Below are 22,635 nucleotides of genomic sequence, written 5' to 3' on the forward strand. Positions count from 1 at the left end.
CTTCACGAGAAGGTTCAGCACTGACTGCATTTTGAAGGTCAAAGACTGATGGATTCGGAAGCCGGTTCTTCTGAACGTTCCTCAGCCGTTCCTCAGAGCTGAAACATCTCAACCTTCAGGGTCTGAAGGAAGACATCCAGAGCCTGCAGGAGGACATCAACAGGCTGCAGACCAGCTTCACCGAGGACCTGACTTCCCACGCCGTGGACTCGGACACGGCCGACCAGCTGGCCATGCGGTCCTCCCTGGCCGTGTTGGCTGAGCGGATGGCCACCATCCACATGAAGGCTTCAGGGAAGCAGCAGCTGCTGGAGGTCGTGTGCAGGAACACTCTTCACGCTAACGTTAGCTCAAAAGTCGATCTCCGCTGATGAATCGTTCCCTCCTCAGGAGCGCGTCAGCGACCGTCTGGAGGGTCAGCGTCAGGAGCGCGCCGTGCAGCTCTACCACAGCCGGGCGGACGAGCTGGACCTGTGGCTGATCCGAACGCGCGGCGCCGTCGCCTCCGTCCTGGAACCTCTGGAGGACGGCGACCCCGAGGGTCAGCTCAACAAATGTCAGGTCAGCGCCCCCTGCTGTCCGTCTAGAGCGAGGCAGGCCTGCTAATTAGCGTTAGCGTGTAGTCATTTCAAGCGTTTTGGATGCTGAGGTATATTTTTCCTGCCACTGGATCATTTTACGGCTGCGTCTTACGCTTGTGGATCATCCCAGCGGGTCGGAACCTCTCAGCCAGTAAACAAGAGCATTAGCGGACCTGGAGGGGTTTGGGGTGGGGGGTGGGGGGCATTCAGGAGGCCGGGCTGCAGCACAAGTCTTTAAGAAGATTATGCAGATGGGGCCTATTAGCATTCAGGGGTTGTGGCTTCCAGACGATTAACGTATCCCGCTTTTGGGATTGGTGTCAGCGATAAAAGCTGCTTGGATATCCAAGTGGGGGTGGGGGGGATCCAAGAGGGGAGGGTGGGACGTTTTCCTGAGAATAACCTGCTCACGCTATCGCAGGTGGAGTTGTGGCAACGCTGGGAAACATTTGTGTCCTTCAGTGGTCTTTAAGCCGTCTGGATTCAGGGTTCCGCCCCACGCAGGGGGATCTTTTGACGTCGGGTGTGAGCATGTTTGCTCCAGGGGGTGGGGCAGGAAGGATTAGGGGTAATATGCTACACCGAAGGCGAGGCAGGAGAGGTGGGCCTAGGATGACATCGGAGGGAGCGCTCTCGCCGTCATCTGGCTTAGCGTAGGGGTTTCTGAGTCACACCCCGGCGCTCCGTTTTGTCTGTCAGAGGTGGGGGGGGGCGTCATGTTTGAGATGGCCTCTCTGGTGTCGCTGCTGCAGAACATGCTGCAGGAGATCGAGGAGAAGGTGCAGGCGCTGTCGGAGCTGTCCATGCTGGGGGAGAGCCTGCTGCTGGAGGGCCGGACGGAGACGAGGGAGGAAGCCGAGCAGCTGGTCGGGAAGCTGGGCGCGCTGAAGGGAGGCCTGCTGGAGCTGCAGAGGATGCTGCAAGACAAGCAGGTTGACATCCAGGTGATTTGTGTGTGTGTGTGTGTGTGTGTGTTACCCTGACCTCCCAGAACATGTGAGGTTCAGGCTTCCACTTGAATTGATTTTTCTCCCTCAGGGCTCCCTGCAGGAGCAGGAGGAGAGCGAATCGGACTCCAGCCTGTCTCAGAGCCCCAGCGTTCAGGACTGGCTGGCCCAGGCCCGGACCACCCGGTCCCTGCAGCACGAGGACAGCCTGCAGAGGCAGAGGGTCGGTTCTCACGTCCATAAAGATACAATAATACCTTCCCCTTAAATGAAAAGCCTCAAACAAAGTGCGTTTTATTTTAATTCACTCTTCAGGAACTAGAGGAGCAGCTCGCCGAGCAGAAAAAGTTGCTTCAGTCGGTCGCGAGTCGAGGAGAGGAGATCCTCATCCAGCAGGCCTCGCCCAGCAGCGCCAGGTAGAAACAATACATCTACATCTCCACTAGAAGCTGCTGGAACAGTACATGATTTGTGTTTCCGCCTCTGTGCAGCGCAACGGAGCCGTTTTCGCCGTCAGCTTTCGTGGAGAGGGAATCTCAGGCGGCGCGAGAGCAGATGAGGCAGCGGTGGGAAAGTCTGAGGCTGGAGCTCAAAACGAAGCTGCAGCTGCTGCAGAAAACTCTGGAGCAGGACCAGAAACAGCCGGTAGCAAGATGTTACTGTTAGCATGAAGCTAATGGAGAAGCTGAAAGGAGTTTGAAGTTGAAATCAGTTTGTTTGTCTGCAGGTTTACTCCAGAGCGTCTCGTGTGACGGCAGCCGGGTCGCTCTACAGAGGAGAGAAGGACCAGTCGTCCCTGAAGAATCTGTACGACACCTTCAGACAGACGGTGGAGGACATGACCGCTCAGGTTGGAACGTTCACCGTGTCCGGAATTCGTCTTGTAAAATCAGAACGCGTCAGGGAATAACTGTCGTGTGTTCGCAGCCCGGCGGTGAGACTCAGGCGCCGCAGATGGAGCAGCAGCTCTACGCCGCCGTGTCGTCCACGTCCTCCTGGCTGGACGGCGTGGAGAACCACGTCCTCTCTGGTTCGGTGCTGCTGGCTGAAAATACAGAGACGGAGCTGCAGGAGCAGGAGGTGATAAATAGATTGAAAATCAACTTTTATCTCCGGGGATAACTAAAACCAGCTAATTTTTCATCCCTAACCGAACTCCAGACTTTAGAGAACGACGTGCGACACGTGGCGGAGGACGTGCAGCTGAGCCAGGCCCTCCTCGTCGGGTCAGCGGGGATGAGACGGGAGGACCGGACGCTGCTGGAGGACAACCTGGACTGTTTGAAGGAGAGGTTAGGAGCTCTGGGCTCCGCTCTGGGGCAACGCTGCGACCACATGAGGAGCAGAGCGCAGGAGCTCACCGCTTACCAGGTGCCACAGACACACCTGAACATTTGGCTAAACCTTAGCATCCTCCAAGACGTGGAGATTGAGAAGTTTGAGGCTGATTCTTTTCGTTCTGGTATGTTCTGTCCGCTGCAGACCGAGCTCCAACTTCTCCAAACGACTTTAATCGAGACCAAGTGTCAGATCCTGCAGGCGTTAGCCGGAGCCATGGACCGACCGGCCTCCAAGCAGCTGGAGGTACGACACACTCCCGTCCACGCCGGCGCTAAACAAAAAAAGCGATGGTGAACGTGTTGGACTTGTGTTGCTCTCAGGTGATCGCCGAAGCGGAGGAGAGCCTGAAGGACTTGGAGCAGAGGATCGTAGAGCTGAAGAGCAGAGGATCGGCTCTGCAGACGGATCAGATGTCAACCAATAAGATGCTGAAGCTGCAGGTGACGCCTCGCAACGCGGCGCTCAGATTGAAGAGCGCGCGCTAGAAAAAGGTTTGAATGAGAGGGACGTGTTTCGTCAGGATTCGTACGAGGAGCTGGTGATGACGGTGGGCTCCCGGCGCAGCGGCCTCAACCACAACATGGCGCTGAAGGAGCAGTACGAGCGAGCGCTGCAGGACCTCGCCGACCTGGTGGACACCGCCAAAGACAAGATGGCGGCCAATCACAGGATCATCGCCAGCTCGGCCGAGGACGTTCAAACACACCTGGACAAACACAAGGTCTGGAGCCGCGTTCGGCTGGATCCAACCGGAGGAACTTGAACCGGTGCTGACAGAAGGACGTTTGTGTTTGCAGGAGTTCTTCCAGGGGCTGGAGTCCCACATGATCCTCACAGAATCCTACTTCAGGAAGATCAGCGGTCTGATGCTCCCCAAAGAGAGTCATATCCTGGAGGAGACGCTGGCCGAGGCCCAGATGGTCCTGAAGCAGGCCCACGGAAGAGGAGTGGAGCTGGAGGGGATCCTGGAGGTAAGAAATAGACATTTAAACCTCTCTGTCCTCATGAGGAAATCTGAGAATGAAATATTTGAATTTCTTTTTTTCATGGCAAGGCAAAGGTGGTCTGGTGGTCCTCATTTTAAAAATGTAGTCATTTTTAAATGTATTTATCTATTTATTACTTGAATTAGCATGTTGTTATTTTTATTTTCTGGTAATTTACATCCCTTGAAGCCCTTATTTTTTTTAGATTGAATAAAATGTTCCTCCGAAAGATTAGCATTCAATTTAAGTTTTATTATATTATTTATTACTTATTGTTATTTGTTTACTGGTTTAAAATCTTTGCTTAAATTATATAATATTTGTTATATTTACTAGTTATTTATTATGACTGTTTTGTATTTTAGAATATTTTTTATTTCATTTTATTTATTTTTTTTTTTGCTGTAAAAAAATCTTCGTTGTTCCAATTTGTAGCTTAAATTTTTAGTATTTTTTTGGTCTAATTTTTTAAAATCTGACGGTAAAAGGAATTGCCCCCTACATGTCCTCCTCTTTTAGACCTGGTGCCGTTTGGTTCAGGATTACCAGAGTCTGAATCGCCACCTGGAAGCAGTTGAAGGAAGTTTCCCCTCCGTCGGGATGGTGGAGGAGACGGAGGAACGGCTGCTGGACAGAATCTCCTTGTATCAGGTACGGAGTGGCGTCAGACCACGTTACAGGAAACAGAACCAACCATCAGGTGCTTCATCTGCGCCCCCTCCCTCCTCTGTGAAGGGTCTGAAGGGGCGACTGACGGAGCACCAGCACAAGCTGCACCAGGTCCTGGATGAGGGCAAACACCTCCTGCTGTCGGTGTGCTGCCCCGCCCTGGAGAACCAGCTCGCCCTGCTGGGGGAGCACTGGCTGGACAACACCAGCAAGGTCAACAAGGAGCTGCGACGCCTGGAGGCCATCCTGAAGCACTGGACCAGGTCAGACCCGGATCTGCTGGATCACATTCACATGTCTGATGGGTCCACATGAAGTAGAACCTCGAGATACAAGTCAAACATTTCCCCATTTAAAATAAATCCTTTTAATACGTTCCAGTCTTGTTAAAAAAGCCCCAAACCCCCTAAATTATAAAAAAAGAACCTTCTTTTTTTTATCAAAACACATGCAGACTTTACCTGTGTATAATTAATTATATATAAGTTAAATAAACAATGATAAAGAATGAAAAAGAAACGCAAAAGCACACGAGCTACGTCTTTACTCCACCAACGAGAACGAGATCCGGTCTCACTGATGTTGTATGAACCAACCTCGTATCTCGGATTTTTGTTCGTACATCTAACAAAATAATGGGCGACTCTGTATCCATGACGATGTTCCTGCAGGTATCAGAGGGAGTGTGCGGACCTCAGCCAGTGGCTGCACTCGGCTCTGGAGCGGCTGGAGTTCTGGAACACTCAGGCCGTCTTGGTGCCTCAGGAACTGGAAACCGTCCGGGAGCATCTCTCTGCGTTCCTGGTGAGGTCACGGATCCGGTTTGGTTTCATGAGGGGAGGAACACATTCAGAAACGACATATTTCCTTCCTGGCTCAGGAATTTTCAAAGGAAGTCGAAGGCAAATCCAGCCTGAAGAGCTCGGTGGTAACCGAGGGCAACCAGCTCCTGCGCCTGAAGAAGGTGGACACGGTGATGCTGCGGTCCGACCTGGCTCGCATCGACTCCCAGTGGACCGAGCTGCTGACGCGCATCCCAGTGGTGCAGGAGAAGCTGCACCAGGTAACGTCTGACGGACCAATGGGATCCTCTTTCTACAGCCCCGCCCTGGAACCTCCAGCAGGTGCGTTTGTTTTACTGACGTCTCTTTTCTTTTCAGATCCAGATGGAGAAGCTGGCGTCTCGTCATGCTATTTCTGAGCTGTTTAACTGGATCTCTCTGATGGAGAACGTCATCGAGGAGGATGAGGAGAACCTGAAGAGCGCAGTGGGCTCCAGCGTGATCCAGGACTACCTCCAGAAATACAAGGTGCTGAACTTTTCATTTGTCTGACTTCTAGAAAAACTAGAAGCTCTATTTTAGTATCTCATCCAACCACGACAAGAACCTGGAGCTCTTATGACGTTCTTGTCTCCGTGTAACTTTGAACCTCCTGCTGTTTCCTCTGCTTCAGGGCTTCAGAGTGGATTTGAGCTGCAAGCAGCTGACCGTGGACTTTGTCAACCAGTCGGTTCTGCAGATCGGAGGTCAGGACGTGGAGAGCAAGCGCAGCGACAAGACCGACTTTGCCGAGCGACTGGGAGCCATGAACCGACGCTGGCAGATCCTGCAGGGTCGCATCAACGAGAGGGTGAGCCCGAAAACCTGCTACGACAGCCGGAAGTCTTTAATCTGAGCAAAATCAGGAAGTTGCATCGGTGTGACCTTCAGATCCAGTTCCTGGAGGGCCTCCTGGAGATGTGGCTGGAGTACGAGAGCAGCGTTCAAGCCCTGAAGTCCTGGATGGCGGCGCAGGAGGAACGGTTGAAGAGGAAACAGCGGATGGAGGATCTGACGTCGGTGCAGAATGCTCTCAGAGACTGTCAGGTGGGTTTCTCCCTCTGCATCCAGATTTATTAAAGCTTGTCTGAGCCCACCTGTCATCACATCTCTCTGGGAAACCCAGGAAATGGAGGAAGTGGTGAAGGAGAAGGAGAAAGAACTGGAGAGGGTGGAGGAGCAGGGCTGCGCCCTCGTCCAGAACAAGACCGATGAGGCCTGTGCTATCGTCATGGAGACGCTCCAGGGTGTCAATCACACCTGGGCCAACTTGGATCACTTGGTAAGCTAACCTTCTCTTCCCACCTGTCTGTTTTTTCATGGTGATTCCAACCGGATCTTACCCAGACTGGTTGTCTTCCTCCAGATCGGGCAGCTGAAGATCAGCCTGACGTCGGTTCTGGACCAGTGGAGTCTGTACAAACGGGCTTCGGAGGAGATCAACGGCTACCTGATGGAGGGACGGTACTCCGTCTCTCGCTTCCGCCTCCTCACCGGCTCGCTGGAGGCCGTCCAGCTGCAGGTGCAAAGCCTGCAGGTGCGTTGGATTTATCTCACGCAGACCCGTCCCCCCCCGTCGATGACATCATCACAGCGTTTTCTAAATGTCGCCTTCGTCTGTCAGGATTTGCAAGAGGAGCTGGAGAAGCAGGAGAGCAGCCTGAGGCGGTTTGGGGCAGTCACCCACCAGCTGCTGAGGGAGTGTCACCCGTCGGTGTCAGATTCCCTCAACAACGCCCTGAAGGACGTCAACGCAAGGTGACCTTCTGGAGACCAGACTATCTGACGCTGGCGTCACAAAAACATTTATTTCCTGTGGTTCCGTGTCCGTCCTGCAGGTGGACCAGCTTGCTGGAGGAGATCACGGAGCGTCTGAGGAGCAGCAAAGCCTTGCTTCAGCTCTGGCAGCGCTACAAGGAGCTCTACGAGGAGAGCAGCGGCAGCGTCCAGCTGCAGGAGGAGAAGGCCGACCAGCTCCTCAAGCTCGCCTGCAGCAAGAACATCGCCGACGAGGAGGTGTCCAAATGGATCCAGGAATGCGGCGTGAGTAGAAACACGTCCCAACGTCTGTTTGGCACCGATTGAATATGTCAAGGTGTTGAAAATGGATGCGTATGCTTTGTGTCAGGAGGTGCTCCGATGCCAGAGTCCTGTGCAGGCCTCCCTGCAGGTCCTCCAAGAACTGGGAGACCAGCTGAAGCAGCAGGTGGACACATCAGCAGCGTCCGCCGTCCAATCGGATCGCGTCTCTCTCGCCCAGCGCCTGGCCACCGTGGAGCAGGTGCTCAGCAGGCAGCTCACCGCTCTGCAGGTAGAGGTCTTACCACGCCTACCCCTGACTCTAAGCTGTCAGCCAATCAGTGATGAGCTCCTCCCTTTCTCCAGACTGGAGTTCAGGACTATGAAACCTTCAACGACCAGCTGGACTCACTGGGCTGCTGGATCGTGGAAGCTGAGGAGGCGCTGGAGGCGCAGGATCCCAACGGCACCACCGACCTGACGCTGATCCGACATCGCATGGAGGAGCTGAAGGTTTGTCCGGTTTGCCGTGGAGCTGAACTCCTCGGTTCCTTCTAGAGCTGACGTCTGCTGTTCCTGCAGAAGCTCATGCTGAAGTTCAGCAGCATGGCTCCGGAGCTGGAGCGCCTGAACGAGCTCGGTTACCGGCTGCCTCTCAACGATTCGGAAATCAAACGCACCCAGAACCTCAACAGGAGCTGGGCGACGGCATCGACGCAAACCACGGAGAGATTCAGGTACGACGTGTGAAACACGAACACGAGGAAAGAGAAAGGGAAATGTTAGAAAACGTGTGGATAAATCCTCTCTGCAGCAAACTGCAGTCCTTCCTGCTGCAGCAGCAGACCTTCCTGGAGAAATGTGAAACCTGGATGGAGTTCCTGGTCCAAACGGAGGAGAACCTGGCTGTGGAAATCTCCGGGAATTACCAGAGTTTAATGGAGCAGCAGAAAGCTCATGAGGTGAGTTCCTTCAACGTTCCTTCCTCTCATTGGTTTTGAATCTTCAGGCTCCCTGGAGGTTTGGATGTTGATGTTTGAGCTGTATGGAGTCGTTTTCATGTCAGCTCTTTAATAAACATCACGTCGTTGCAGTTGTTCCAGGCGGAGATGTTCAGCCGGCAGCAGATCCTTCACTCCATCATCAGCGACGGTCAGAGGATGTTAGAACAGGGTCAGGTGGACGACAGGTGGGGCAGCAGGACATCAAATCTCCTCTTGATGTGACAGGAAGTTTGCCAGACGTGATTTCCTCCTCCTCCCGCAGGGACGAGTTCAACCTGAAGTTGGCGCTCCTGAGCAACCAATGGCAGGGCGTGGTGCGCCGGGCGCAGCAGAGGCGGGGCATCATCGACAGCCTGATCCGCCAGTGGCAGCGCTACAGGGAGCTGGTGGAGAAGCTGCGCCGGTGGCTGGTGGAGATCTCCCACCCGGCGGAGGCCCTCCAGGAAGGGGCGACGGTGCCTCTGCAGCAGGCCCGCTCCATGCTGGACGCCGTCAAGGTAAACGCGTTCAACCATCAACTGGGAGCGATGCATTATGGGAGCAGAAGGGATTCATAATTGATTCAAAACGAGTGGTTTTGTGTTTCCTGGTCCAGCTGAGGGAGAAGGTGCTGCACCGGCAGCAGGGCAGCTACATCCTGACGGTGGAGGCCGGCAGGCAGCTGCTGCTGTCGGCCGACAGCCGGGCGGAGGTGGCGCTGCAGGCGGAGCTCACCGACATCCAGGAGCGATGGAAACGCGCCAGCGTCCGCCTGGAGGAGCAGAAGAAGGAGCTCGCCACGTTGCTGAAGGTAAAGCCGGCGTGTGGAGTTTAGATTTTTGGGGGGTTGTTTTGTTACGGATCCACTTCCTGTTTGTGTCTGGTTCAGGACTGGGACAGGTGTGAGAAAGGCATCGGAGGATCGCTGGAAAAGCTTCGGGCCTTCAAACGGCAGCTTTCTCAGCCGCTTCCCGATCACCACGAGGACCTGCAGGCGGAGCAGATGCGCTGCAAGGTGACGCGTTTGCAATGAATCAAGGAAAAAAAAACCCAAAAACGACACAAACTGCAGTCGTTTTTAATGCTTCTCCATCTTTAATCATCACTAACTCCGCTGGACAGGACCTGGAGAACACGTTCGATGGCTGGACCGGAGATCTGGCCCACCTGGCTGTGCTGCGAGAGTCTCTGTCCTGCTACATCAGCGCCGACGACCTGTCGGTTCTCCAGGACCGGATCGAGCTGCTGCACCGACAGTGGGACGAAATCTGCCGTCAGGTAGGACGACTTGGAATTTAATCAGATGTTTTCTCTTTTTTTCTCTCACATTGAATAAAAACCTGCAACCTGTGAACACACTTCAATGCACTTCCTGTCGTGGGTTTTAAGTGAAACCTCCCGTGTAGCTCAGATGAACACAGGAAACTCTGATCTCTTCCTGAAAGCGACGCCCTTTATAACCGTTCTGCAGCTGTCGCTGCGCCGGCAGCAGGTGGGCGAGAAGCTGAACGAGTGGACCGTCTTCAACGACCAACACAAGGAGCTCTGCGAGTGGCTCACCAACATGGAGAGCAAGGTCTCCCAGAACGGAGACATCAGCATCGAGGAGATGATCGAAAAGCTACGCAAGGTGAGCCGGCGCGGCGTTTAAAGCTACATCTGATGCTCGGATTGAGACGCATCCTGTTGCTGCTGGAGATAGAGTGTCGAGGGAGGAAGTAGAAGTACAAATCTCTTTTTGTTGATCCTTTTTCCAACTCATTTTTAAATCTGGAGATTCGTAGCGAGACAAGTTTTAAATCTGTGACGTCTGAAAATGTTCTGATCTGGAAACCTGTCGCTTCAAAAACATCTGCTGTCGAATCGCACCTGCTCCTTCTGCTCCTTCTGCTCATTCTTGATGTTAAGTTTTGTTTTTTTTCTTCTTGTGTTTGCGGCGTCCCAGGACTACCAGGAGGAGATCTCCGTGGCTGAGGAGAACAAGCTGCAGCTCCACCGGCTGGGGGAGCGTCTGGCCAGAGCCAGCCACCAGAGCAAAGCCTCGGAAATCGAACAAAAACTCAACAAAGTCAGCGACCGCTGGCAGCACCTCCTGGATCTGATCGGAGCCAGGTGAGGAGACTAAGATGCAACTGAAGTCGCTCCAAGTTAATGGATGAACGGTCTCCACAGGGTGAAGAAGCTGAGGGAGACTCTGGTGGCCGTCCAGCAGCTGGATAAGAACATGAGCAGCCTCCGGTCCTGGCTGGCCCACATCGAGACGGAGCTGTCCAAACCCATCGCCTACGACTCCTGCGACGTCCAGGAGATCCAGAGGAAGCTGGATCTCCAGCAGGTGAGGAGGGCAGAGCGAGGGACGCCGTCCTCCATCCTGATGGACTCAACATTCCGCTTCTCTCTCCGCCCCTCAGGAGCTCCAACGGGACATCGAGAAGCACAGCACGGGCGTGGCGTCCGTCTTGAATCTCTGCGAGGTGCTTCTGCACGACTGCGACGCCTGCGCCACCGACGCCGAGTGCGACTCCATCCAGCAGGCCACCCGCAGCCTGGACCGCCGCTGGAGGAGCATCTGCGCCCTGTCGATGGAGAGGAGGCTCAAGTGAGGAGGGGAATCCGATGGGGAATGTTTACCGCGCTTAAATATTACGTTCTCCTCACCGCACCTCGCCTCCGCTCCTCCGTCAGGATCGAGGAGACGTGGCGTTTGTGGCAGAAATTCCTCGACGACTTTGCGAGATTTGAGGAGTGGCTGGTCGCTTCGGAGAAGACCGCAGCTCTGCCCAACTCCTCCGGAGTCCTGTACACCGTTGCCAAGGAGGAGCTGAAGAAATTTGAGGTATTGTGGGAGTTTTCTGAGACGGATGGTTGATCGGGCGGTCGGTTGACGAGTCCGTGTCGACGCAGGCGTTCCAGAGGCAGGTCCACGAGAGCCTGACCCAACTGGAGCTGATCAACAAGCAGTACCGGCGCCTGGCGAGAGAGAACCGCACCGACTCCTCCTGCCGCCTGAGGGAGATGGCTCACGACGCCAACCAGCGCTGGGACAACCTCCAGAAGAGGGTGGTGTCCATCCTCCGCCGGCTGAAGGTGCGTTTGTTGCGTCCCCACACGGATGTCTTTTCTTCCTGGAAGAGGTTCTGACGGCGGCGGCGGCGGCGTCTCCGTTTCCAAACCTGCAGCACTTCATCGGTCAGAGGGAGGAGTTTGAGACGGCCAGAGACGCCATCCTGGTGTGGCTGACGGAGATGGACCTGCAGCTGACCAACATCGAACACTTCTCCGAATGCGACATCCAGGCGAAGATCAAACAGCTGAGGGTGGGTTGGTCCCGCTGGGGGCGTCTGGGAGTCCCCGGACTTCAACTCACAACTCATGTTCCTCCCTGCTTCTTTTCCCGCAGTCGTTCCAGCAGGAGATCTCGCTCACCACGGCCAAGATCGAGCACATCTTCCACCAGGGGGAGGCGCTGATCGAGAAGAGCGAGCCGCTGGACGCCGCCGTCATCGAGGAGGAGCTGGAGGAGCTGCAGCGTTACTGCCAGGAGGTGTTCAGCCGCGTGGAGCGCTACTACAAAAAGCTCATCCGGCTTCCTGTGAGTGAACGGTTCCCTCCTTTATCTGTGATGTCATCACCTCAACGACAAGTCACGTTTTCCGCGCAGCTGGCGGACGACGACGCCGAGGTGTCGCTCTCCGACCGCGAGCTGGAGCTGGACGACCCCGGCGACCTCTCCAGCCTGCCGTGGAACGAGCGCCTGGGCGACGGCTTCCTGTCGCCCCTCCCCTCCTCGGGACGCTCCGCCTCCCTGGCGGCGCAGCTGCGGACGGAGCGATCGGGCAGGGACACCCCCGTCAGCGTGGACTCCATCCCGCTGGAGTGGGACCACGACTACGACCTGAGCCGGGGGCTAGAGAGCGCCAGCAGGGCCCTGAGGGAGCAGCAGAGCGAGGAGGGGGACTTCCTCCAGCGGCCCGCCTCCGCCCTATCCGGTTAGGACACACACACGCCGTCCGGTTTAGTTTACAGACACACACCCACCTGTGACGACTGAACAGGAAGCGGTTGTGCTGAACGTGTGACTCTATAATGTTTCTTCCAGATGTAGTGATCCCAGAGAGCGCTGAGACCTTTGTTAAACTTACACAACAAACACTGAGGTCCTGCACTGGTAGGCAACGGCTGTACGCTCAGAACCTGTTCACACCTGGTGATAACGCCCGTCCTGATTGGTCCGTCTCAGAGGGGGCGGGTCCGGATCGGATCACACCAAACCGATGCGTTTTTTTTTTTCCTCGTTCTGTCGGTTTAAAAGCTGATTTTATAAGAATGATGTCACTGCTTCTTTGCAACGTCGACCAACTTCCTGTTGAAGTTGGTCGACGCTGGTAGCGTTGCGGATCAGGGGTGAAACCAATCAGGTTTCAGGGGCGTGTCCTCACCCGGACAGGTAGGATAGGCGTTAACGTCGGATGGAAATGTGACGATGGGTGACGCCTCCTTTTTTTCCTTAGAGGATCTTAGTTGAATAAACGGCAGGATACTGATGACATCATCATTGCGTGATGCAGGATCAGGATTCCTAAAATAAGTCGGTTCAGTGTACAAAATTAAAACGAGATGGAATTTAGAAATCAAACGAGATAATTAATCCTGTGATCCTAGAAGCAATTTGTTCCAGGCGTAATCTTGGCAGGTCTTCCAGTGAGTCTCAAGACGCGGTAGGATGAGGTCGTTCGTGGGTCAGGCCTCCTCTGAACGCGGAACCGGATCGCTCAGGACGGATGCGGACGCCGGGTGTGAACAGAACCGGAGTGAAACCTCACTTCTAGTCTTTTCACCAGCTTTGATTTGTGTTGATTTCCACACTTTGACCTCTAACACTGGGGGAAAGGCTCAGTTCCATTTTTTTTACCTCTTCAGTCCACCGGCTCTGATTGAGGAGCCGAAATGGAATTCAGCCCGACCCCGCCCCTCTAACCTGCTTTCTGACTTTTTGTTTGCTGTTTTTAGCTAACCCCTTTGGATTCATTTTGATGCACATTTTACGTTCTTGGAGAAGCATGTTGTTCACCAGTTTAACTTCTTTCAACTGGGTTTTAGATGTGTGTCCGTGAACTTGTCGAGGCTCCGTTCACACAGAGACGTTCACACCGAGGAGGCGGAATAACGATCATCGATCAAACTGGTTCCCTCTGTTTGAACGGGGCCTCGTCTCCTCTCTTCTAATCTCCTCTAATCTAATCAGCGATCGAACGTTTTGATCCACAAAGATGACGAGTTCATGTCGTGTCTGCAGGTGACGCCGCTTCGTCAGACTCCCACGCTAACCCTCTGGATGCCAGCCGCTTCCACCTCCAACCGATGGACGGCGGCCGCTGTCGGACGCCGACCAGCTCCGAGCCGGACGCCTCCTACATGGGTTACGTACGTGTCGCCGTTAGCACACGATCGTCCAATCCCTGAAGTGCAAACTAGCAACTTTCGTTTAACGTCCGGTTCTGTAGATGCGGCTGCTGGGAGAATGTCGCGGCAGCATCGACACGGTGAAGAGGATGGGCTTCGAGCTGAAGGAGGAAGAAGATCCCGTGTCTGGATTGGCCGATCCCAGCAGCTCCGAGTCCCAGACGTCAGGTAGCGCTACGACGTATTAGCTATTAGCTTCAAATGAAACAAACGCACCTGAAAGGAAAACGCGTCAACGGGGCGATTTGACCTCCGTTTCCCTCCGTCGCAGGCGTGATCGAGCGCTGGGAGCTCCTGCAGGCTCAGGATCTCAGCAAAGAGATGCGAACCAAGCAGAACCAGCAGCAGCGGCAGCAGCTGAACTCCGACCTGAACAACGTGTGGAGCTGGATGGGGGAGACGGAGGAGGAGCTGGAGCAGCAGCGGAGGCTGGACCTCAGCACCGACATCCAGACCATCGAGCAGCGCATCAAGAAACTCAAGGTGCTGCTTCGGCGGGGGTTTTTGTTTCGTGATCTTTAAATTCTCCACTTTAACTCCGCCTCCTCTGCCTGCAGGAGCTGCAGAAGTCCTACGACAAGCGTAAGGCCATCGTCCTGTCCATCAACCTGTGCAGCGCTGACTTCCTGCAGGCGGACACGGACGAGTCCCGGGAGCTGCAGGCCAAACTGAAGGACATGAACAACCAGTGGGACAAACTGGGCGGCGCCCTGGAGGAGTGGAGGTCGTCGTTACAGGAAGCCCTCATGCAGTGTCAAGTAGGTGCCGATCGCCGTCGATCAGCGATAAAACAGGAAACGAGTCGCTGATCGGTTCCATCGCTAATCCGCAGGACTTCCATGAGATCAGTCACGGTCTGCTGCTCTGGTTGGAGAACATCGACCGCAGGAGGAACGAGGTGGTTCCCATCGACCCCATCCTGGACAGCGACACCCTCCACGAGCACCACAAAACGCTGACGGTACAGGATGAAGCCTGAACGCCAACACAAACGCACCTCCTGACCTTCCTTTGACTGATCTCACACCTCCAACCTCCACAGCAAATCCGCCAGGAGCTGCTGGACTCCCAGCTCAAGGTGGCCTCGCTCCAGGACATGTCCCTGCAGTTGCTGGTCAACTCCCAAGGCAGCGACTGCCTGGAGGCCAAGGAGAAGGTCCACGTCATCGGGAACCGCCTCAAGCTGCTGCTGAAGGAAGTGACCCGAGACCTCCGGGAGCTGGCCAAGATCCTGGACATCACCAGCAGCCAGCAGGTAGATCCACGCGCCGTCAGATTCTTGAAACCTCAGACGTTACCACCATTCAACGGTTCAATCCGACCCTACTCCCTGCAGGATCTGTCCTCGTGGTCGTCTGCCGATGACCTGGACACGTCCGGGTCCGTCAGTCCCGTGTCGGGGCGGAGCACTCCCAGCCGGCGGCGATCGGTAACGTATCCGCTCGACCTTTTTAACGCTCGCTCCACGAGAAGCCGGGCGTTCTCTCACCCCCTCACCCAACGACCCCGATGACTCCGTACTCACCCCCTCCCCCTCCCCACCGTCATGCCAGTAACCTCCTCACCCCTCCTCACCCAGCATCACTCTCCCTCCTCTGGGGACTCTTCCAGCACGTTTACTCCAACAACTTCCTGACTTTTTACCTTCTTCTTCTTCTTCTTCTTCTTGAGTGACTTTTTCTTTCCCACTTTTTTCCAAATTGGGGAACCCACCCTCCCCCCTACCCCCCCACACTCGACTCTCCTCAGCTTTCCTCTCTGATCGCGACTCCGAATCCGCTAAACTCACCGAAACCAGTCGAGCGACGCAGAAACACGACGTGTGTTTGTCTTAACATGTTGATATAACCAGTCCAAATAAGCATGCCCCCCCCCCCCCGCTTATATTACATGTGTGTGACTACATGTGATATTCATGCATCACGTTGTTTGAAATGAAAGCTTTGGTATTTTTTGCAGCCTGTTGCTTTTCCATAGCCAGAAATCTCCTCCACGTCTGGTTTTCGTCGCTGCTCTTCTTCCATTCTTGGGGATTTCTCTTTCATCGGTAGCTTTTGTCTTGATTTGCCTGGACTTAAACACAACTTTCTTTCTTTTACCCCCTCCTCCCTCCTCCTCCTCCCACCCCCCCCCCCTCCTCTGTTCATTGCAAAAACAGCAACGGGGCAAATGTAGTCTGTCGCGGCCCGGAGCCCCAGTGAGCGGCCCGCACCACAGGTACCTTTCTGTTGGTTTCCCAGCACGACCGGAGGATGATGGAACTCACCGGCCCAGTGACGCCCGACACGTCTCTAAACGTCTCAGACCGCAGCTTTTTTGAAACAAACTTTATTTAAATCCCAATCGCCGACGCTTTCTCCAGCTCACGACGGTGAATTCCATCATCCGCTGAAGGTCTAGAATCTCTTGTGTAGGCTAGGTGATGGGGTGGAAAATGAAGCGACGTTCTGCTTAAGCTAACTGGTTTCCAACGTGGTAGCTAATGCTAACGCCGGACACACACACACACACACACACACACACTCCTCCTCAGAGCCAGGTCATGTCTGCAATGAACAACGTAAACGCTGCAGTCTCTCTTCCTTTCTCTCTCACATTTCATCATCTTCTTCCGCCGCCGCTGCTGCTGCTGCTGTCTCACCTACCATTTCCCCCCCCCCCTTCCTCACCCCTCCGTCAGTCTCGGGTCTCCATCGGTGAAGCGGTGAGGGGTAAATTAGAGACACCCACTTGTCATTTGGATGATTTCTAACTGTATTTACTTTTCACTAAGATGTAAAATTACTTAAAACCAGTTCAGGGGGGAAAATGTTCATTTGCTTTCATGCTAACGTTGAGCTAACCGTTGCTAATTTCACATTATTATCCATGTGTTGTTGAGTAATCATGACATTTTTAAAAAAAAATCACATGAAAACTGCTTCAAACTGAAACATCCAGTCAGCTGATGCCGTTTCTGACGTCATCTGGACAAGTTCCACAAATAACGATGAATAAAATACTCGGCGTTTGAGGCGTTTATTTTTCCTGAAACTCATCGATTTTCTCTGCTCGCCAAAAAACTGATTTCAAGAGACATTGTAGTTCGCCATGTCGCCAGCGCCTGGCGAAGCAATCGGAACGTTCAGTCAGTTGATATTGAATTCATGTGGTTGTCTTGAGTAATGGGACAAAATGAGTTACCTACTGGGAAAACAAATCACATGAATGTCGCTTCAACGGGAGTTACAACTCGGAAGTACGGCCAACATTCCACAACTCTGGTTTTTACAGGAATAATTGTCTGGTGGTGACTAGAACTGTAATTTAATCTGTGATATAGTAGGTTGTCTTCATGTGGATTAGCATTAGCTCTAGCAATTAGTTTGTTACAACTTACTGACAATCAATTTTGGAAATGGGTCCATTATTTATGCACAATAAAAGGAACAAAATGAGAAAATAATTTACTGTAGTTCCCAAAAACTTAGCTTTAACCTAAATCCAAGGAGACCGTTTCTCTGCTTTGCCTCGGCATGCTTTGCATTTTCCAACAGGACACAAACCTTCAAAGAGTCTCTTGTTCAACTGCCAGCTGACACTTGCAGCATGTCTCTCGTCTTTTAACATCCTTGCAGAGGAATGCTATGCTAGCTCACGTGTTCAATGTGTGTTTGGTTCTGTCTGTTTGCCTTGATGACTAGTTTGTGACTGTCCTCGTGTTGATCCAGCCGGTGTCGGTCAGCATGTAGATCGCAGCGTGAGACGCTGTCCCAGAGACGACTGTCCTTCAAACCCAGATAGGAGCCTCCCCATCAGAACCAGGATCCAGTTCCTGTCTACACCCCCCACCCCGTGCTAATGGACAGTGTTTTCTGAGACCAGCTTGAAAAAAGCAACTCCTGACAAGCCATAATCCTTGAGATCCCAAATTGATTTATAAAAACTTAAACTTGAACTCAGGCTTAAACTAGCCCAGGATTGTCAAACTCATTTTCACCGAGGGCCACATCAGCATAACAGCTGTCCTCAAAGGGCCAGAAGTAACTAATAAATGTAACTAAATGTAACTCCATGTAATCTAAAATAAATGTAACTACTCCTTAATGTTAAATAACTTTAAATTTATTACTTATTCAAGTTACAAACATTATTCAAGTTACAAACATTATAGTTACACAGAAAAAACATGTTTGCTTGTTGTTTAACATAAATCCTTTTAATTTATCAGGTTATTAAACCCACAGAACTCCATCAATCAAGGATCAAACTACCAATGAATAAAGAAAAATAACATCAAACACAAGTTAGGACGTTAACTTTGTTCAAAACATTTTTTGTCAATGTTGAAATGGGATTAGTTACTGCATTGTGGGAAATGTAGTTTTGGTCAATGTAGTTTTGACCTATTTATTTTTAGACACTCTGACCTTTTATGCTCTCACTGGCCACATAAAATGATGTGGAGGGCCACATTTGGCCCCCGGGCCTTGAGTTTGACACATGTGAACTAGCCTCTGAGCTAAAAGCTAATAGCGGCTCATCTGAGAAAACATGCTGTACCAGCTGAAAATCCAGAAGGGAGACCCGTTGAGATCAAAGCTATTTCAGAGTCTGGATGGAAATTCACCAGAAACCGGTTTCTGTCATGTGACCGACATACAGGTTGGTTTATTGGGTATCTATAACAAGCTAATCCCCACTAGCATCAGGCTTCCCCAGGCGCGGTTCATGCTACTTTTAGCTCTGGGGCTTTAACTCAGGCGGATAAACGCTTCCTTTTCCGGTCATTTTGGGATCTCTGGAGGCGTGTTTTACATCTCAGGAGCTCCGCCTCCTCTCCATCAGCATGGGGGGTGAGTCGATGGGGGATTCTGGGTAAACTGTTCCTTTAAGTCGATAGCAGGCATGCTATTTATTCCCTGAGACCTAATTTGGATGGACCTAAACCAGACTTTACGACTGATCAGAATCATTTTATTTACTGCGATTATTTAAAATCCCCAGAAAAACAACCTAACTTTGATTCCCAGGTTGTTAAACCTGCTGCATCCTGAATGCATGCGTGTGTGTGTGTGTGTGTGTGTGTGTGTGTGTGTGTGTGTGTGTGTGTGTGTGTGTGCGCGCGTGCACGTTCAGGTCTCCCAGCGGCGCTGGATCCGCTTCCTTCCCTTCTGATGGCGAGACTCCGCCCCCTCGTCGGTGCTCGTTCCTGCGGCGCGTCCTCTGGGTGGCGCTGCCGCTCCAGCTGGTCCTGCTCCTGCTGCTGGTCGCCGCCTTCCTGCTGCCCATGTCCGAGGAGGACTTCTGCTCCCAGTCCAACAACCTGGCCCACTCCTTCCACCCGATGCTCAGCTACACCAACGGACCTCCGCCGGTGTAGGAGCGTTCCATTTCCTGCACCGGCGACATAAAAACTGACCCCGGTCATCCGGATGGAGCGTCTGGCGATGTCTGAAAGCTGTGACATCACGTTTATTTTTGTCACCTGTATCCTCAGCATGCGGTCCTGCTTCTGTCGACTCCATCGTGTCCGTGGTCACACGTTCGTTTTTCAACCTCACAAGCAGAATCGTGTTGTAATATCAGACGCCATCCAGAGTTTAACCTTTAACATCAGACGTTCGTGGTTTATTTTTCTGAAAACAGAACATAAAATACGACTATATAGAGCTACTGTATATTTTGTATGAGCGTCAGTATCAGAGGTATAACATGTATATAATGATAAAAATGGATATATATATATATATATATATATATGCAACAGAAGCAATGAATGCCAAATCCTCATGGGGTGTCTGTCTTTATTTTATTTCTGTGTGATTTAACTTAAATTCACAAGAAATAAGAATTAGAAAACGTGTTTTTTCTACTTTTGCCCTCATAGTGTGTAGATTTATGAACCCAGGCGTCATGAAGGGGGGGCGTCGTCCGGAAGGTGAGGCCTGTGGTGAGCGGGACAGTGCCAGGGTGCATTAACATGATGAAGGAGGTGATGCTGATGATGATGATGATGATGATGGTGGTGAAGAAGGCTCTCCAGCTCTTGGATGATGTCATAGTTTGGGCGAGCGAGGGCGGCGGCGTCCAGGCCCAACATCTGGGAGACGACCATCCGGAAATCCACCAGCTGAAAAACAGCTTCCTTTAAGGTTACTGAGCGACCTCTGACCCCGCCCTCACCTCCGGCCACGCCCTCACCTCTCTCTCCCTCTCGGACAGCTGAGCCAGGCTGTCTCTGAGGGCGTGGAGCTGCTGCCGTTCTCCTCGGCTCCTCTCCTCCTGGCTCTGGAGGTCGGAGGTCGCCGCGTTCAGCCGCGCCTCCGCCTCGGCCTTCCTCCCCTCCAGCTGACGGATCCTCCTCTTCTGCTCCTGCAGGCTCTGAGTCTGTTCCCCCGCTTTGAGCTTCACGTCAGACAGAGGCGTTCAGATGCTTTAATGCCCTCACACACACACACACACACACACACTGCGTTTCAGCTCATGTCAGATACCGACACGAAACCCGTGACCTCTACGAGGTCAGACCGCCTCGGGGTCGGCTTGGGGTCGCCACCCGTCGCCCCTCTACCTTGAGCTCACTGGCGTGGGACAGCTGGGCCTTGAGCTCGGCGTTGGACGTCCTGGACGCCCTCAGGTCGCCTTGGAGACGCTCGAGTCTCTTCTGCAGCCTCCTCGCCTCCGCGTGAGCATCGTCACGCTCCGACGCCAACGCCGTTCTGCTCCTCTTCTCCTCCTCCAGATCGGACACCTTCTTCCTCAGCAGCTGGACGTGGAGGTCTTTGCTCTCCAGCTGGTCTTTCTGGATCTTCACCTATCAAGAACAAGACCATGGTGATCACAGGAGGTGCTAGCGCCGGTGCTAGCTCTGTGTTTGCATACTTTCCGCTGCAGACTGTAGGCCTGAGATTTGCTCTCCACCAAAGCCGTCGCCTCCTGTTTGAGGAGCTGCTCCCCCCGCGACAGGATGAGCTTCATCCTCATGTCGAAGCCCAGATCCAGCGCCATGCTGTCCACCTTCAGCGCCGCCGACAGCCGCTCCAGGAAGTCTTCATACTGGGGAAACATCACAGGAGGAAACGCCGGGTGCAGGTCACGTCCAAATGTGGGAAAGCATTCTTCTGGCGTGTGTTACCTGCTGCTCGTTGAGTCTCAGGCCGTCTACACGCGTGTCCGCCGTCATCAGCTCCGCCTCCAGACCCTGCAGCCTCTCCCTCAGGTTCTGGACCTGCTGCTCCGCCAGCTGAGCCCTCATGTCTGCTCCGTGCTGGAGCTCCATCTGCTCCTTCAGCTCCCCGGAGACGCGACCCAGACGGGCCTCCATCTCTGAAAAGGACTTCCTCCCCAAGATGCAGAGCAGAATTATTTAGCTGACGCTTCAAAGATTTAAAAAGGTAAAGAGTCTCACTAAACACTTATATTTAGAAGCTTTATTTAATTCTCTAAATGCAAACTGCTCCTAGAAATAGATGCACATTCAAATAAAATCTTCCAACTCTGGCTTTATGCCTCACTAGATATCATTGAATCATATTCAAAGGACATTGGGATGACCTGGATTGGCCAATCAGATTTCTGTACACGCCCCCTGGCAGGAGTGGCTCAGAGACACATGACTTGATTTAAAGGTAAATAAAGAGATCATTGTTGATTGAAGCTGAAGAACGACTGAGAATTTTAGTTTTAAATTATTTTAAAAAAAATATAGAGTACTTTGTAAATTAAATTAAACACTTTAATATTAAAATATTTCATTTATGAGTTTGAAAGAATATTGTAACTACAAATAAACTAATAACCCATAATTTTAACCTGAATGTGATTTTACGTGTAAACTTAAAATACAGATTGTTAATGAAAACTGGAACGCAGGACTTTTTAAATGAATATTAGCGCCCCGCCTCGCTCACCTTTTCCACTCTGTGTAGGACCTCCTTCTCTGTGGGCGGGGCCACATCTTGGGCCCTCCCCCGCAGCAACCCCTCCATCTTCTCCAAGAACGTCTGCAGCTTCTCCTTGGCTGCCCGGGTCTCTGCCTGACTCGCCTGCAGCCTCCTCTCCAGCTGCTCCACCTGCGCCTCCAGACAGACCGACTCCCGTCGAGATGCTTCCATCACCCTCCTGCCGGCCTCCAGCCTCTCAGCCAGGGTCTCCCTCTCCATCTCCACGCTCCTCCTTCCCACCACCAGACCGTCTAGCTCCTGAAGGAGACCACATGCCTCATCTATCTGCTCATTCAAGTCCAGAAATCTTTGGACAGGTTTGGATATTTTTTTTTTTTACCATTTGGACTGAACTGAGGGCTTCGGCGCTGCTGGCGGCCTTCCTCCTCTCCCGGTCCAGATCAGCCACCAGCCTCAGAACCGTCTCTCTTTCGGCTTTACAGTCCAGCTCGCAGGACTTCACCTTCTCCTCCAGAACTCCAATCCTCATCTTCAGCCTCACCGTCTCGTTGGACTGATCCACAACCTCATCACACTGTTTTAGATGAATGTGTATTTGATGTAACAACAAATAAGAATGAAACAGTTAAGAGGAATTTCCGCTGTGACTGCATACCTCAGATTTTTCCACGACTTCCATTATCAGCAGTGTCAGAGGGCCGGTGAAGCAAAAGTCCACTCTGGTTGCTGTTTTTAAGTTTCCTGGCAACACCAAGCACAGGACGGGTAGTACCAAACTCCACCAGAGGGGGCGCTGTGGTGGGGGAACAGTCCGTCACCAGAGGCTGGAACTACAAAAAAAAAAAAGCTCAAGGCAAAAATTAAGGCGACATTTATAGTTTAAATGTATTTAACAGAACACGTAGATGCGTTAAATAACATTTTTTTAAAAAAAATCAA

General features: G+C 52.6%; 2 protein-coding genes across 2 annotated transcripts in view; one reads left to right on the forward strand and one right to left on the reverse strand.

The window, feature by feature from the left end:
- syne1b (spectrin repeat containing, nuclear envelope 1b) overlaps positions 1-19,569 on the forward strand; it is a 53,706-nt gene extending 34,137 nt beyond the window's left edge. Inside the window, exons 92-143 of the mRNA XM_068339565.1 lie at positions 120-314; positions 391-561; positions 1,334-1,525; positions 1,620-1,751; positions 1,844-1,944; positions 2,020-2,173; positions 2,256-2,378; positions 2,456-2,608; positions 2,690-2,899; positions 3,011-3,112; positions 3,190-3,309; positions 3,390-3,590; positions 3,667-3,840; positions 4,375-4,506; positions 4,591-4,787; positions 5,196-5,328; positions 5,405-5,587; positions 5,685-5,834; positions 5,980-6,156; positions 6,237-6,392; positions 6,472-6,627; positions 6,712-6,882; positions 6,970-7,103; positions 7,184-7,388; positions 7,474-7,656; positions 7,731-7,877; positions 7,947-8,101; positions 8,179-8,326; positions 8,459-8,553; positions 8,631-8,865; positions 8,964-9,158; positions 9,237-9,362; positions 9,470-9,625; positions 9,819-9,977; positions 10,293-10,459; positions 10,520-10,682; positions 10,759-10,946; positions 11,033-11,183; positions 11,252-11,434; positions 11,527-11,664; positions 11,748-11,939; positions 12,009-12,336; positions 12,447-12,515; positions 13,644-13,771; positions 13,852-13,978; positions 14,082-14,293; positions 14,368-14,568; positions 14,643-14,771; positions 14,853-15,065; positions 15,147-15,239; positions 15,969-16,027; positions 18,929-19,569. Coding sequence (XP_068195666.1) covers positions 120-314; positions 391-561; positions 1,334-1,525; positions 1,620-1,751; positions 1,844-1,944; positions 2,020-2,173; positions 2,256-2,378; positions 2,456-2,608; positions 2,690-2,899; positions 3,011-3,112; positions 3,190-3,309; positions 3,390-3,590; positions 3,667-3,840; positions 4,375-4,506; positions 4,591-4,787; positions 5,196-5,328; positions 5,405-5,587; positions 5,685-5,834; positions 5,980-6,156; positions 6,237-6,392; positions 6,472-6,627; positions 6,712-6,882; positions 6,970-7,103; positions 7,184-7,388; positions 7,474-7,656; positions 7,731-7,877; positions 7,947-8,101; positions 8,179-8,326; positions 8,459-8,553; positions 8,631-8,865; positions 8,964-9,158; positions 9,237-9,362; positions 9,470-9,625; positions 9,819-9,977; positions 10,293-10,459; positions 10,520-10,682; positions 10,759-10,946; positions 11,033-11,183; positions 11,252-11,434; positions 11,527-11,664; positions 11,748-11,939; positions 12,009-12,336; positions 12,447-12,515; positions 13,644-13,771; positions 13,852-13,978; positions 14,082-14,293; positions 14,368-14,568; positions 14,643-14,771; positions 14,853-15,065; positions 15,147-15,239; positions 15,969-16,027; positions 18,929-19,172 — 8,406 coding nt within the window. The 3' untranslated portion in view covers positions 19,173-19,569. The remainder of the gene's footprint in view (positions 1-119; positions 315-390; positions 562-1,333; positions 1,526-1,619; positions 1,752-1,843; positions 1,945-2,019; positions 2,174-2,255; positions 2,379-2,455; positions 2,609-2,689; positions 2,900-3,010; positions 3,113-3,189; positions 3,310-3,389; positions 3,591-3,666; positions 3,841-4,374; positions 4,507-4,590; positions 4,788-5,195; positions 5,329-5,404; positions 5,588-5,684; positions 5,835-5,979; positions 6,157-6,236; positions 6,393-6,471; positions 6,628-6,711; positions 6,883-6,969; positions 7,104-7,183; positions 7,389-7,473; positions 7,657-7,730; positions 7,878-7,946; positions 8,102-8,178; positions 8,327-8,458; positions 8,554-8,630; positions 8,866-8,963; positions 9,159-9,236; positions 9,363-9,469; positions 9,626-9,818; positions 9,978-10,292; positions 10,460-10,519; positions 10,683-10,758; positions 10,947-11,032; positions 11,184-11,251; positions 11,435-11,526; positions 11,665-11,747; positions 11,940-12,008; positions 12,337-12,446; positions 12,516-13,643; positions 13,772-13,851; positions 13,979-14,081; positions 14,294-14,367; positions 14,569-14,642; positions 14,772-14,852; positions 15,066-15,146; positions 15,240-15,968; positions 16,028-18,928) is intronic.
- Positions 19,570-19,576: 7 nt separating this feature from the next.
- On the reverse strand, positions 19,577-22,508 carry ccdc170 (coiled-coil domain containing 170). The gene is made up of 8 exons (XM_068339566.1): positions 22,352-22,508; positions 22,076-22,270; positions 21,703-21,993; positions 20,928-21,128; positions 20,675-20,848; positions 20,364-20,606; positions 19,994-20,197; positions 19,577-19,922 (listed from the first exon to the last, which is right to left on the reverse strand). Exons 1-8 carry the CDS (start codon positions 22,373-22,375, stop codon positions 19,704-19,706), a joined length of 1,551 nt encoding a protein of 516 aa, XP_068195667.1. The 5' UTR covers positions 22,376-22,508; the 3' UTR covers positions 19,577-19,703.
- Positions 22,509-22,635: the final 127 nt, after the last annotated feature.

This window comes from Antennarius striatus, chromosome 17 (assembly GCF_040054535.1).
Source record: "Antennarius striatus isolate MH-2024 chromosome 17, ASM4005453v1, whole genome shotgun sequence".
NCBI lineage: Eukaryota > Metazoa > Chordata > Actinopteri > Lophiiformes > Antennariidae > Antennarius > Antennarius striatus.

What these genes read in the sequence shown, in the direction of transcription:
- ccdc170 (XM_068339566.1), bottom strand. Translation starts at nt 22,375, where the DNA reads ATGGAAGTCGTGGAAAAATCTGAG. An exon ending in TCCTACACAGAGTGGAAAAG is followed by an intron (nt 21,129 to 21,702) that starts GTGAGCGAGGCG and finishes TTGGGGAGGAAG; the next exon opens with TCCTTTTCAGAGATGGAGGC. An exon ending in CCCACGCCAGTGAGCTCAAG is followed by an intron (nt 20,198 to 20,363) that starts GTAGAGGGGCGA and finishes TCTGACGTGAAG; the next exon opens with CTCAAAGCGGGGGAACAGAC.